This window comes from Acanthaster planci, linkage group LG07 (genome assembly GCF_054643075.1).
Source record: "Acanthaster planci isolate LZ-2023a linkage group LG07, COTS_SCS, whole genome shotgun sequence".
Classification (NCBI taxonomy): domain Eukaryota; kingdom Metazoa; phylum Echinodermata; class Asteroidea; order Valvatida; family Acanthasteridae; genus Acanthaster; species Acanthaster planci.
This window is the reverse complement of record NC_141783.1, coordinates 19816575-19831964: the sequence shown is the minus strand read 5'-3', so window position 1 is coordinate 19831964 and position 15390 is coordinate 19816575. Positions and strand designations below refer to the sequence as shown.

The following is a 15390-nucleotide window of genomic DNA, read 5'->3' as shown; positions in this document are numbered from 1 at the left end:
GAACATATTCAAGAAATATCGGAGAATTTTGGAGGATTGAGGCTGTACCCATTTTTTTCATGGGGGCATTTGGAGGATTTGAAGGTGTACCCTAGCCAAAAGGGCCTAGGTGGTTAGGGTTAACAAAGACTGTATAATAGGTGTGTGAGGCTATTCAAAAGTTTGGTTGAAGTGCACGTTGGGTCTCCAGTCCCCAATTTTTAATATTTTATTTGGCCTTTCCGTGGTACAAGCTTTAAATTTACATCTTGTGAAATTTTATCTACCTCCGGCATTTGGAAACAGACATCTTATGGACGTGGTATATTCCATCCCGCACTCCAAAGAAACATTTTGCACTTAATATCTTACTGATAGCTCTTTTCTATCAACAATTTCTCTTTTTTACCACACAAGTATCTCCGTTTCCAGCTTATTTCATGTCAATGTCAAGCTTAAAGCCCTCATCTTGCATGTGACTTTTTAGGCTTTTCCACGATCACAGTCCAGAGGCGTCGATTCCTCTGAATTGAGCGAGACCAAAGTCTGCCTTCACATAAATTGTCAATGTTTATTCCATCCGAAGGAAGAGATGCATTTTTCTCTTCTTCAGATCTTTACCTCGACACGTAGTTCCAAAGTACCCAGTTTGTTAGTATTTATAGAAAAAAAAATCATTATAGTGTGCAGTACTTAGCAAAACAAAGTGCAGCAAATTGATCAAATGTCTTTTCAGTTAATTTCCCAACACAGTTGTCGTACAGTTGTCGTATGCAAACCCAATCGTCTCAATCGTCTCATGTAACGTCCAAACTGACTTTTCATCTGCCTTGTGACTGAGTGAATGACAACCTTGGAGTATCCTTTAAACATAATTTCCTCCCCAAATCTCCATCACAATGTCATGCCTTGTTATTAAAACAAAAAGAAGTAAAAAGAATGACGCTGTCCATTTCAGACGTCCAATCGTGTGCACACATGCTGGTGTGTTTGTTGTAAGTACGGTGAAACTTGCTCCATCCAACAGAACTATGCAATGTCGACGTGCCAGGCCTGCTGAGTCCAGTGGAATATAAGGGCATCAAAGGACAATGCCCTTTGAATCAGATCTTCTATAGCGGCAATATGAGGGTCCTGCTGCATCCTACATAATCCACAGCAGTGGGTAAGGCCTTCAGAATCCAACATAACTCAACAACAGCAAATTGTTCAGTTTGCTGAATCCAAAACACTCCCACTAGATCACCAAGGTTTACCATTCACAGCTGAATCCAACAATCCTGCACAGCATACACGCCACCAGACTTGGCAAAGGTTACATGGGCCAGACGAGCTGGTCATCAATCACAGAATTACAATCCAGAAACAGCTGTGGCTGTGGTCAGCTGAAATCTCAACATGTCTTCCAAGAAAGCTTCAGTACTCAGGCGGATCCAAAATAAACAGCCGATACTCTTCTTTCTGTAAAAACAACAAAAAGGACTGGCATTTCAAACAGGAAAGGTCAACATCTGTGAAAAATGAGAAAGACTGTCTTTTGGCACAGTGCCTTCCAACATCAAACCAACCTTCAGAATATAGTGAAAGGATAACAATCAGGTTTATTGTCGTGAAAAGCTGGTAGTTTTACAACACAATAAAATTATGCCAGATCAACCACCTTCTATCTCAGATGTAATTCAGTCGTAGATGGAGGGTCGGTAAGGAAGATGCAAGGCCCTTATGTGTCTAATACACATGCAGTATTGTGACTAGCTCGGGGGGGTTAGTTAGGGAGACCATAAGAACCTTAAGAGTCTAAAATATAAACAGGAAGCAGCGTTCAATAAGACAATCTGTGAAAACACTAGCTGTGTGATTTACAGGCTACAAGCTCTGTCCAACTTAACTGACTGTGACATTGGCCTGTAGAGTGAATAAAATGTATCCTCCAAATGCCCCAAAATTTGCGGGAATGAAACTGCAAATTTTTATTCCAACATTTTCTGTGGTGAACCTGACCTCTGACCCGCCAGCACGATCGTCCACCATCCAATGTCTCATACGTTTTAACCTTTTAAAAATAGCTCCCCCTCGTGAGAACCAAAGCCGGCTGCATTCACTTGTCTCATTCAGTAAAATGTACACGCACCTTGATCCACTTCAGCAATTTGTTGACGGCCAAAATGGCTACCTGTTTGGTTGCTAGGGGACCAAAGACCGCATACAGTTCAAACCCAGTTGTTACCTTTAAACAGACCAACAAAAACTAGTATTACAAGTTACATAAGACAATCTGTGAAAATACTAGCTATGTTAGTTTAATACTGGCTACAAGCTCTGTCCAATTTAACTGACTATGACAAGGATTAATACATGTTTCAATGAGAAATGGTTAGCCACTAGCCAGTGGTTTCTACAGGTGCCTCAACTTTGGAACAAGGGCAGATCCCGAACCAAGTATTGGGACAGCCTCACTCCTGGGGGGAGGCCAAAAGGTTTGAACATTTTTCATGTAGTCTTTTATGGCCTTTCTGAAGAGCAGGGCTACATTGTGAGGCTTTTTACACACTTTTGGAAGGAAGGAAAATAATACAGATCCAAAATAAATTGCCTCTCCCTATTTAAAAAAAAATTTGGCACCATTTTGGTTTGGGGGCGCCATGACCCCTGTTCGCCTCCCCAAGATACACGTATGCCCTTGCGTTTGGACAGTGCTATAGACTTACCGCAGGAGAGGAGTTTACTTTGGCCTGGTTGTTTCAGATGGATCTCAACGACATCCATGAGCGAAATACTCATGGGAGCCAGGTTGGTAGTGTGGTTATTTCCTCACCTTTCACCTCTGTGGCCTGGGTTTGATTCCTGGCCCAATCTGATTCCTCCCTGATTCCAAATACCGCTCTGGTCTTCTCCTCCCAACTCTAAAATTCTAACTGCTTCTCGCCGTCTCCTCTCTACAAGTTTCTGAAGGCTTATGAGCAACAGGAACCCTTGGTTTAACTACCAAAAATGCTGAATAATAAAGACTTACCCATCCAAGCATTGCCTCCCTTGAACCGACGTGGAACATAATCTTGAGAGGTCTAGCGGCGTTATGCACTCTCTGATGTACATACTGATATATAGTGAACAACCTGCAAGTGAAATTTAAGATGAAAAAACGGAACTGTCATTTATCCACATCAAGACGAGGTAGAATCCTTTTTTGGGGGTTTTCTTCTTGACTTGGAATAAGAATTAAGTTTTATTGAATTCCTCCCGCGTTGAGACAGCACGGTTCAATTCCATATTTGGCCACAGATGCATCAAACTTCCTACAGTGAGGTCAAAATCGGAAACTTTTTTCATTTGGTTCAACAACAAATGGTTTAACATGATTATAGGGATTAAGATGAAGCAAAAGAATGAAAAACGACTGACATTTGGAAAAAACCCAGAGTGCAGATGATTAAGTCACTCCAAAAATTCTGTGTTTTGTAAAGCTCCTTCATTTTCATATCATCGAACTTCTCCACTCAAACCGAAAGAAGTATTGTACTCAGCCGCATTGTTGCTGACCTAACCGCCCTGACTTGTGACCCCTGACCCCAGCCCGGCCAATATACCTCGCCCTCTCCTCCGGATCACGGTACGGCGCTTCCAGCTCAGGTGCTGTGAACTGCGCAGTGCTCTTGGACTTGTAGATGAAGTGCCTCAGGTCACTGATGCCCACCTCCTGGCACCGGTACCCGCCGCCGGCTACCGCTTTGTTAATGGCCTCTAAGCAATTGTGCTTTTTGAGCTTCTATTTGTAGAAAAGCAATTTTAAATTGATTCTCGAACAAAAAGCCTATTTCACACTTGGCTCAAACGTCATGGCAACTATCAGAACAAAATCTTTGTCGGCATGATGAACTTAATATCCCTTTTGCTTTTACTTGAATGTACATGTGTAAACTAAACTTAGTGGCATCAGTAGAAATGCCAGAGCTCCGCTTGTCCCAAAATTATCCATAATCAGTTCATGTTGGCCTGTACATGCGAGCTTTTCAGAGATTGAGTTTTGAGACTTTTTAGCGGAGGTGTGGTTTAAAAGCTATCATTAGAAGACAACCAAAACATATGAGCTAGTGACAAGAAATGGTTGTTCTTAAAGAGCAACTCAAAGGAAAACATGTTTTCTCTGATTTCATCTGTTCAAATGAATATGGAAGCATCCAAATCGAACGCAGTGTCATTTGTCTTCAGAGCTCAACTATAACAAGCTTAAAAGGGCTTTTTTCTGTTCATGGGAATTCTGAACATGCTGAATGTATATTTCATCATTCTGAGAAAACAGAGAAAATGAGGGGAACCCTCGGCCTGTGTTCGTAGTGGATAAACCTTGTGCATGCCAAACAATGGCTACAAACCATGGCTACATGCGCAAGCTTGTTATAGTTGAGCTCTGAAGACAAATGACACTGCGTTCGATTTGGATGCTTCCATATTCATTTGAACAGATACAATCAGAGAAAACATGTTTTCCTTTGAGTTGCTTTTTAACTATGGGTTGTGTCTACATGAAATCATTACCACTGGTGGTAAAAAATGGAAACATCACTATGGTGCACTGAACTTTGACCATCACCATGTACCTACATGTATGATCAGGTCCTTTACTGGCTTGCAAAATTGTGCCAGTCTGTGTTAATTGAGTTAAAAACTGGTTATAATCATGTGATGTGTCCTTAATTGGTTCTGGTCAGCGTCTAGAAGACCATCAAGGGAATAAATCTGTCCGTTTGTTTTCTACTACACCAAAGCAATTGAGGCTAGAATTGATCTTGCATTTACAGTGTTGCTGAGTTCTTTTACAAGTCCCTTCATAAGTCCAGTTGCAAGTTCTTTCACAAGTCGTAAGTATCAGGGCAAAGGAATTGTTTTGTTAAAGCCACTTCCCATGTAGCGTGCTCTGAAAGTTAGCGGGATGTGTCAGAAGACGACATGTTGCTAACTCAATGATACTGATACAGAAAGGTTTTCTGAATAGCTTGTGAGTTAGCTTCAGACTGGATGACTCGTGATGGACTTGGAGGGACTTGCGATGGTGTGTATACACATGTTGGGGACAGGCAAGTTTCACCGATGGATATCGGTACTCACATCGACAATCTTGTCTTTGCACTTTGCCAACTCAAAGAACATCATCTTGTCGACTGTGAGGAGAAGGAGGCAGGCCTTGCTGTTGTCAAGGTAGGAGATGTGAGCATGCAGGAACCCGTCACTGTCAAACTTGGGCAGGCAGATGGGGATCCAGGAGTCGGCCGCTTGGAAGGAGGTTGAGGCATTCAGGAGGTTGAAGACAAGGTGGAGATCTGTAACCGATGAGATAGAGGTTGGAGCAGCACAACGAATGTACTAGAAGTCAATTAGTGTACTGATCTCACAGATAAGTAGTGACTTCCAAGATGCCATCATTTCATTGGTTGCTGCGTATACAATTTACCCATTTTTATTGCTATTTGGCATTTCGTTAATGTGCTGGGATACAGTTCAACATTTTGCCGACTGAAGCAAGAATCTTTCAGAAAGTCTAGAAAAAGGCCTTGAGTGGATCTCCAACCAAAACCAGGCAGTTAAACAGTAAGTGCACAAACCGCTGCCAAAAACCTAACTTTACAATACGCTCTTTAAATCACAAAACACACTATTTTGAAATGCTTTTTTCTGTGGTGCTGGAAATCCATCGGGCAAGTAGACCACGCTCACCTTTTTTTCATTTCTGGTTGAGGGGATACAGAGACAGTTTTCAAAAGCAGAAGCTTTTGAGTTTCTGACCAATGCCCATCATGAAAATATTTGGGTAAAGTTATTCCCTAATTCCGAAAAGTTTTTTAACATTGGCAAAAACGACACTGCCACCTACCAGAAGGATGCAGAATGTATTTCTTCATTCGGCACAACGTCACCAGCTGGTTGTCAGCTATCAGAATTGCAAACACCAGATCCTGGAATTGAAGGAAACGAAGGACGGCAAACCGTTGACTGACTCAAATGATCTTCAACACGGACTGTATGTGCAAGCATTCCTTCACTGATGTCAAGAGAGCTAAGCCAATGCTGAAAACGTTGCCGCCATTCATGCAGTGCCCACATAAAGATTGTACCCGTATTTGTCCACTACCAACACCTCTTTATACCATCACAAGTCCCGATAAGACCCTAGTGAAGCAACACAAGACCTTAAGTCTGTCTTCAAGAAAGGCATTCGGCAGCAAAGCCATTCCCCTCTCCGAGACCTTGATATCCGAGACCAAGACCGAGACCAAGGCATACGAGACCGAGACCAAGGCATATGAGACCAAGACCAGGACTTCGAGACTAAGGCTTTTGCAGGTTGAAACTGAGACCACGACATCCGAGACTGAGACCAACCATAAACCAATAAAGTAACAACTTGGAACAAGGTTGCATCATGCTGCATTGACTACTCTTCACTCCAGCATCGATTTCATTGTTTATTGCCAAAAATTTGAACATTACTGTGTTGTATTTATATCAGTGGTTAGAGAATTGACTCGAGGGAGGTAATTTTGCCTTTTGCAACCGTGTGCATGCATGGTAGCTAGATCTGGTCTCGAGGGGGAGACCCAAGACTATAGCATCAGAGACTAAGACCACAAAAAAGGTCTTGAGGCGGTCTCAAGACCGAGACCACGTCTCGAGACCTACAACACTGCTGTTCACCCAGTTTCTTGAAAATGGTCACAACAAAAAAGGCTGATTTTTAGAAGATGCCTGGAAATACTATGAAATTCAACCCAATATTAAATAATAAATAAATGTTCTCAAAGTGGAATATGGAAGTCTATACCATAATCCAACAACCAGAATTAGAAGCCATTACTGCGGTCACGCAACACTCGAGGACAGGTGGTACACGCGCGTTCTACGTCTTTTTGACCAATAGGACGTCGTGATTTGCCAAATGCATGCTCGCGTCAAGCTGAAAAATGTGCGTGTGAGTGCGGCGCCACCGCAGTTATGGCTTCAAATGGGATTCGTCTATAGTCTATTAGTCTCTACTGGACTCAAGTCCCACAAGTCAGAGGGACTGAAATATCTCCTGCGGTCAAAGCCGAAAAGAAATCACTTCTTAGAAATCTTTGACTCATCAGAATACAGGAAGACTGAAAAAGTAAGAGGGCTTTTTTTCAAACCTAGAAGTAGGGGCCAGAAACTAATGCTGCTCCTCTAAGATATTTGCCATCCATCTAACAAAAGAAATACAATGCACTTACAATGAGCATCCACTATTACTGCGCTGTACTTCTTTTGTCAGATATTCATAGTGTCTGTCTGAAACTCTGCAAGCCGCAGAAGCCAGGAAATCTCCCTAGCTAAATGCAGCCCTCCAAAACAGTTTGCAGGGAGATCCGAATGGAAAGAAGACTAAAACAATTTTAGATTTAGAGAAAAGCATGATGGAACCTCCAACCCACTTTGATCTTAGCACTCTGTATGCTGTGGCCAATGGTGTCCCTCGTGGCACTGTCCAGGGGAAGGCACCGCACAGCTGTGAGCAAGAAACTGGGGTCCTGATCGATAAGGTTGAGCAGGTTGTCGAGAAATTTCTCTGTCCCTGAGAAATACCCACAAAACAATGGGTGCCAGAATTAAAACTCAGTACAGATTCTGTGAAGGAAATCTTGGAAATAATGCATGGCCAACTCATGGAAGTCAAAGGCTATTTCCCAAAATATAGCAATATCAACGGCTGCGGTTCCATCTTTTTCCTCTGGAGTCACTTCCAAACATAAACAGTTGGAACCAAGTCAAAACACTAAGAACACTGGCATTTCACCAGATACCGTGATACCTCTGTTGTACAAAATGAGGTCAAATTTGCCCGAGTTGTAGCATGACTATCAGTCTATTAAATATCCAATAGAAATCTGACTTTATTTCCAGGGACATGTGGGGGTTAGAGTAGTTTACTCACGATCAACGGGTTGGGTTTTGAATCCTGCGAGGGAGCAACTTGCTACTTTACCCTTACATGTCTCTCACCACCCAGGGGTATAAATGGGTGCCCATGACGGCAGTGAGGATTATTTATGGTTGATTAATTTGGTAGCATCTTGAATGGGAGGAGTGATCGTTGTATACTCCCCAAGGAGTTAAGATGGTTCATTGGAATGTTCCTGGGCCCAGTTGAACAGAATAATACAATATAGAGAACGTTGACAGGCCGTCAGTGCCGTAAGCATGACACATAAAATACACCACGTTACTATCACTGACATTTCTACCTGCTAAGAGCCTGCGCAGGTCGTAGTTCTTTCTCGTCTCCAGGACTCGGCTCAGCTGGGAGTAGGTGAGCACGCTCAGTACCTGGTTGTAGACGTAGGTCAGCTGCATCAGCAGCTGCTGTTGGGATTCATACGTTCTGGACACTGCGACCAAAATGAGCGGCTGACGAACCAGGAAGACAAACATGCGACCCCCAGCCACTATGGACCTCCAGAGTAAAGATGAGAGATGTTGTCTTTAAATGACTGTGCTTAGCTTCTTCGATATATCCAGAGGTCAGATGAGGTCAGATGCCTTGTTGCCAAAGGGCAAACACACGGACTTACACAAACTGAAATCTATGCAACTGGTGAGAAAAAGAACTACACAAAAACAGCTAATTGGTCACAATATGCGCACTGGGGTGAAACTTTGGCTATTGGTTAAAATGACAGCTGGAACCATAATGAAAGCACCCAAAAGAGGAAAACTAGGTTATTCCACTTCACAGATTACCCAGCCTCTGATTGTATGGACAAGTTCGAGAACCAATTTGAATGTAAGAACTGTGGGAAGTATTTTGTTAGAGTTAGCCAAACCCCTGAGGGACATGGAGAGAACCCTTCCTGAATCCTGCAAAATCCAATGCATGCAAGAGCCTCAAGGTAGATTCCTCTGCTTTCAAGGGCATCAGGAAACATTGGCCGGGCTCTAGCTTCTTTTATTAACCACTTCCCGCTGGGGTGCCCGGTTTCCGGCACCGTGTGTTTATACGCAGAGCCGGGGTGCCCGGTTTGGGACAAAAGAGCTGGTCTGTGTAAAAAAAGACTGTACTCAGGACAAAGGACCTGCTGCTGGGAATTGCCATCATTTTTCAACTTCCATTTTTCGAAGGTTATCCGGTACTGTTTTGAAACAATATACCACTGTTTTGGGCATAGCGCGCCCGCGGATTAGCACCGCGGACAAAAGTGCTCCAGGGCCCCACTGATGAGTGATACAGCGCCGCCGCATGCTAATCCAGGAGCGCATGAAAAGATGCTACTGGCATTCACCGGAACAAAGGAAATTATGCAACATCTCACAATTCTGGGCTCTCTTTTACAGGGCTGAAGGCCTGGGCTGAATACTTGGGCATCAATGAAGTTACTTGTCAGATTAGAGTAGCCACGAGACAGTCGTTCGTATGGGTCATTCAGTAAATGAACACATGAATTTTTGAAGAATTTTGAAAACAGAAAATCTTGAAAAGGTCCCGTCACCTCATCCCGCTCAAGAAAAATCCACCCGGCAGGAAGTGGTTAACTTTATTGTTGGAATTGTTGGGATTAGAAAAAAGTGCCTCATCTTTTCTGCTTGCTTCAATTTTCTTGTTCGGGCCAGTTGCTTTGTTTTTTACCTGCTAATTCCATTAGCCACCTTTTTCCAAAAAGGAACCGCATTTTCAGAGTGCCCTATCTTACCTGAGGACATTTTTTCCATCTTGGACAAAGGAAACTAGCGCCTGCATGACGCCCATCAGCGACACCAACTTGTCCTCATTTCCGTATCTACAAGGAAAACAAGCAAGAACTGTACAAATGTATTCAACACCGCCTCTGTTGCATGGATTATCGGGGGGCAAACTCTTTGATGACCAGTGAAGATGGCGCCATCATCTCCAAAATTTGTGCAACTTCAGGAGTTTTAGCAACACACATCCTCTCATCACCCATTCTGCATCAAATACAGACCTCTAGGAGCTACAAATCTTGCTACCTGAAAATATTCATCATCCTAAGCCCCAACACACTGAAAATATACCAGCCATTTCTGGTTGCCGTCGTCTCATTTGAACAAACCTAATTGAACCATGCAACAGAAAATGCCATAAGGGGCCAATGTCTCATAACAAATTGATTTATTTCCATTAGGAGAAGGCAAACTACTGTACTCTCGCTTGGGTCACCTCTGACAGTTACATGTAGCATCTAAGACCCACTGACTTCTTAAGAAAGGTGCGCTGCACTCGCTCACTATGCGCAGTTCCCGACAGTGCTCCACACTTTGGACCCACATTAGACAACTTTAATAATTCTTCTCTGACTGAAAATGGAATGGCATGAAGCTGACGGGTGACTGGCACAGTGACTGGCCTTTCAAGCTCTCTCTGCACCTTAGCTGGTCCCATGGGGTTTGCTGTTAGTTTGTTTACAAGTTAGACTAAAATTTATGACACAGGAGCCTCGATGCCCAAGTTGGGAACAAAAACGAAGATTTTGGAAAAAAACCCTTCATTTACCGTGAGTAGATTGGCTTGCCCGCTTCACTCAGGATGAAGACATGTTTCTTATGGTCCCTCCAAACACTGCTGTGGATATCTGGTGCCGAAAATTTACCAAAATCTATGTCAATTGTAAGTCCCCATAAACCAGCCTCCCCTCCCGCAATTGAAGCCCCAAAACCTTTCAATACATCATGCACAAGGACAGTTTCACTTAGGGCAGAAATCAAGGCTTTTAATGTTGTTCTTTTCAATACACTCCAAGCATGCTCAGAGAATATCTTACAAGTTGGATGCAAGTTTGGGCCCAGTAGTTTTTCTTCAACGAAGATGCATCTGCGTGGGCATGCTTACATGTTGTGACTTGGAAAAATCTGTCGGGATCACAGAGACAGGTTTGTCTTGTGTCCTTTGCCATAACAATCATGTACATGTAAATGTAATTAGTACAATCTATATGTACACAATACGGCCGTTTCACAATAGGGCGCCACCAAGAGTTTGCAACGCGCTGGCCAATCACAACGCTCAAAATTTGTCGACCCTTTCTAAACATGCATTGGGTCGACGACTTTTGCGCATTGTGATTGGCCAACGCGTTGGAAACTCTTGGTGGCACACTATTGTGAAACGGCCGTATTCCAAGAGGGTCTCCGGTTTACAAGCCCTGCTTTTTGGAGACCTCCTCCGCTTATTACTAGTTTCATTTGAAAGTGTTAACGAATTCACTGTTTTGACATATATAAGTGGAAATAAATTGAACTGAACTGAACTGGCCTTTTGAGCTGTCTCTGTGCATAGGCCAGTCCAACAAGGTTTCCCATTAGTTGATTTACATGTACAAGTAAGACCGTTGCAGTGAAGAGGTCTAAATGTTTGGCCAGTCTAAAAATGGTTTGCCCGCCTAGGCCTGCCTTAAAATCGTCAGTGTTTGGGATATTTTAAAATTCTTTTCTGTACTGTATTATCTGCTGGAATTACATGAAAACTTTTGTTGCATCTGTAGCACATAATACGGGAAAGACAGGCAGCATGATTGGCCAGTTGCGCAACCCAATTGACCAATCCCTCAGATCCACTAATCGTGCAAAGCAATAGCAAACGGTTTGACACAGCATTTTTTTTACATACCTTCGTCAGCGATTTCTCGCTGCTCAGCTTCTCTCGTCTGTCGCACCTCCTCGTTAGTGTCATTTGGCACGTCCTTCCGTTCTGCCACCGTGTCTGTCCTGTGTTGTGTCGCATCTTCTGCTGTCTGTAGATTGCTCGTATTGCCTTCTGCCCTTCTCCCGCCCACATCATTCTGTGATTATTGAACAAAAACTGTAAACTGAATTGACCTCCTGTTTGTAAATTTGAGTCCAATTCACCAAGATGACCTTTATGGTAAATTGGAAAGGCCTTTAACTCCACAAAGTTCTAGACAATGATGACTCTGTTCTTTTTATGGTAGCAATGATAATTTTCACACAGAAGAATTAAGACACTCGATCTAGCACACTGCTTTTGAGGAATGCTAAGCATGTTAAGTTAATTCTTTGGACATTCTTGCTTAATCTCTTCCTCTGTATGCAGACAAGAGTCAAAATATTCCAAGCACTACTCAGCAGAAGATACTGCTTAGCACATTTGCTACGAAGGTGTCTGCCAAGAAACAGTCACAAGAGATACAGAATGCATGACATGGTAAAACCTGTCCGTGCTAAGCAGATGTGTTTCCTTTGCTTAGCAAAGTTCAGTGCTTTGCAGTACTGTGAAATTGAATTCTACATGTACCTCCAACTCCGTCGCTTCTGTGGCCACTTCTTCAACCGAGCCGGACCCCGTGTGCTCCTCCACGATGCTGGCAATGGTGCCGCTGGCGAGGCGTTCCCGGCGCTGGTCTTCGGTTGGTGCTTCGATGCTGAGGTCATAATCCAGTTCCTCGTATGAATCCTCAGTTGCCAGCATTGGATGTACGCTAGAGATTGAAAAAGGAGTCAACGAAAGCAATATTATATAAAGAAGGGAAATAAATGATACTAAACGACAATCTGCCATGCATGCCGTGTCTGCTCAGCGCAGTACCAGTGGGAATTGGTGTAGGCTTAGCCCAGGTTGGACACCTGTCTTCATTACATTACGACTGACATCCAGTTTCTAAGACTTCTGTATAATACGACCAAAAATTGTGTACAAATTTGTTCTGGGAAAACCTTGTCGAAGAAACTAGTGTCACATTTAAATGTTCTTTATGTTCTTATGTATCCGTCTGGGGGGTTAAGGAATTTCAGAACGAACCATGGACTGCAAAATCGGGGAAAAGATACTCAGAAACAACATGACGAGTGTTCAGTGTTGTAGACATATTTCATCCATTCTCGAGTTGCAAAGGACAGGCCCAAACAGGAGCTGCGTGCACGGGCTACACGTGTGCGATTTCCAGTGAAGGTCTGTTGCACGCCTGCTGCACGGAGGCTGTGACTGGTACCCTGCTTAAAACCCGCCTGCTGATATTAAAACTGCGGTTCCATTTTTTGGGTGGTGTTCGGGCTTCAGACTGACCAGCAACACCCCCATAGGTTAGCTCTAAAATGTTCATAGTTTGTTCAGCTGTGCATTTGGATTTATAAACAACCAGTTATTTTATAAGAATAGCCTCGAGTGACGACTTGAGTTTTTAAGCAGCAGGCAGATACATGTAGGTAGACTGTATCAAGTTATATAAATCACCTAAATCATACTTTTTTTGGGGGGGGGAAGGAACCCTCAACCTCAAGTAGGCCTACTTCAATTTGCCTCACATCAAGCAGTTTGAAACTTTCACATGAAGTATTTTTGGAGTCCTGTCTAATTATAACGACCTTCCAATATTTTGTCAATGTTTTTTGCCAATGAAGAAATGTCGCCGAACATTGTGAGGAGACTTTGGTTTCTCAGACCCTGCTAAAGAATAAATGTTCAACAAAAAGAATCTTTCATCAAGTAAATCCCACTTCCAAAAGCACAAAACGACCGAAGACAACTTTCTGAACGACAGCCAAGAAACAAATTGATGAATCAAAGTACAGTACCTGCAACAGTGCAAGCCATAGCATGCATACATAGGAGAGTATCACTCCGATCAGTTGCCATACATTTCAGGCATGCGTGCATGCCCGTTAAGTCTTCACATGTGCAGTTTGTGCAGGATGACTACAACAGAAGTGTGGAGTTGTGATGTATTTTCTATAAATACATCGCCCAACGACACATCGGTATTTCATTTTAAACCTCGCAATTTGATAATTCTGTACATAAGGAACAAGTGACCGAGATTTCAGCTACCTCTGTCAGATAAAAATGTGAAAAAAACTTGTAAAATCTGTGGCTATCTAAGGATGCCTTTATATCCTGGATGTTACACTGTAGTTATAATGTTCTGAAGATGTCGTCCAACCTGGGCTAGGAGTCCACCTGGGCTAGTAGAGTCACAGGTTTTACAGTATCCTTGCAAAAGAATGGAAAAGATTTACCGCCCTCAGCAACAGAGCTATGCCTTTCTCAGAAAGGACAGTTAATGACATCACAAATATATTAATCAAAGATCAATGGTCGTGTTGTTAAAGTGTCATCAGGATTGGCCAATGAAATACCCTAACATGCATTTAGTTGCACAAATTTAGAAAAATTGCCAATAGGATCTTGTGTTTTATGTATCAATGGTATCCACAAGACATCCATGGACTGCTTGTGATGTAAATTAATTTATGGTTAAACCACTTGAGGGATGCTACAAGCCAACTAACGGATTGCGCACAGACGTGGTAAGAATTTAGCATTTTTTTAACCCAGTTTTATTAATAGTTTGTTAGGTTAGAATAAATAAAACCTATACAATCGGGGCATAGGTCCTTTATCTTCACTACTATACAAAAAATTGAAAAAGTACTCTCTGACATGATTTCAGAATGCTAATTTTGTGACACTAATTTCAGGCCTACCATTCACAAACTGAGTGACAGTGACACTCGCCGCCATGAGCATAGGCCAAATACTGCACGGGTGATTTTGCACAATGGAAAAAGACATTGGGGAAAGGAAAAAGGTCGACCATTGTGCAAAATCACCCATGCAGTATTTGCGATAACATGGATAAGGCTTAATATGATGAGTAACGTTGACGTTGTTTTGTGGTCATGATGGTGGCGGTTCTTACTAAATACAAAACTAACCTCGCCCCTGGTTCCTCTCCAATCAGTACGTCCTGATCTTCTTCATCTGTTCCATCTGGACGGCCTGAACTGTCAGTGTCAGCCATAACTATGAAATATTGGACTAATTGCAACGGGGTTTTCACAGAGCCATGACTGTCGCCGTATACTATAATGTCTCTGGCTAGCTGTGGTTTAATTTTGGTCCAGCTGAATTGCGCCCTCAAGGGTTAATCATGACCAGATTTTAGTAGATCGCGATTAGGGACGGGATCAAAAATACAGAGACCGTTTGCACGCGTCCGCACGCGTTCCCTTCCGTTCTGCACACCTTCCCGTTCACCCCCGTTCCAAAGAGCACTTCGGAATGCGTTCCTGCCCGTTCACATGCTTGTGTGATTCAGAGAGTATTGTTATGTTAATTGGCCGTTCCTGTGCGTGCGAGAACAGCAGCGTCACAACAAAGATGCGAAGAACAGGCATACAAGCTGTTCTTGAGTCTTGGCTAAATAAGTGTCAACAGTGTTTGGTCCGATAAGATTTTTTTCCTTCCTCTTAGAAAACGCTCATGTTGTCCCTTTGATGTACCGACTTCCCACATTTTATACATTCTTAATAAAATACCACCCCGGTCAAAGTTTTGATTAAAAAAAAAAGTCGAGGAGCAATGAAATATATTTTGATGGGTTGGGTGCTTGGAATAAGAAAAAATGTGAACAGGTACAGGAAAAAATAAAAACC

General features: G+C 42.8%; 1 protein-coding gene across 1 annotated transcript; it reads right to left on the bottom strand.

The window, feature by feature from the left end:
- Positions 1–161: 161 nt before the first annotated feature.
- Positions 162–14875, bottom strand: LOC110976152 (protein SAND-like). The gene is made up of 13 exons (XM_022229205.2): positions 14671–14875; positions 12254–12437; positions 11609–11780; positions 10496–10574; positions 9678–9764; positions 8235–8443; positions 7425–7564; positions 5849–5930; positions 5086–5297; positions 3567–3745; positions 2993–3095; positions 2111–2206; positions 162–1440 (listed from the first exon to the last, which is right to left on the bottom strand). The coding sequence occupies exons 1-13, from the start codon at positions 14754–14756 to the stop codon at positions 1396–1398; spliced, it is 1674 nt and encodes a 557-aa protein (XP_022084897.1). The 5' UTR covers positions 14757–14875; the 3' UTR covers positions 162–1395.
- Between the last annotated feature and the right edge of the window lie 515 nt (positions 14876–15390).

Bases quoted from the DNA above. Each gene is read 5' to 3' on its own strand.
- LOC110976152 (XM_022229205.2), bottom strand. From the start codon at position 14,756: ATGGCTGACACTGACAGTTCAGGCCGTCCAGATGGAACAGATGAAGAA. The intron at 8,444-9,677 runs GTAAGATAGGGC...TTTACTCTGGAG, and splicing joins GATGGAAAAAATGTCCTCAG to GTCCATAGTGGCTGGGGGTC. The intron at 2,207-2,992 runs GTAAGTCTTTAT...GTCTGTTTAAAG, and splicing joins GGGAGGCAATGCTTGGATGG to GTAACAACTGGGTTTGAACT.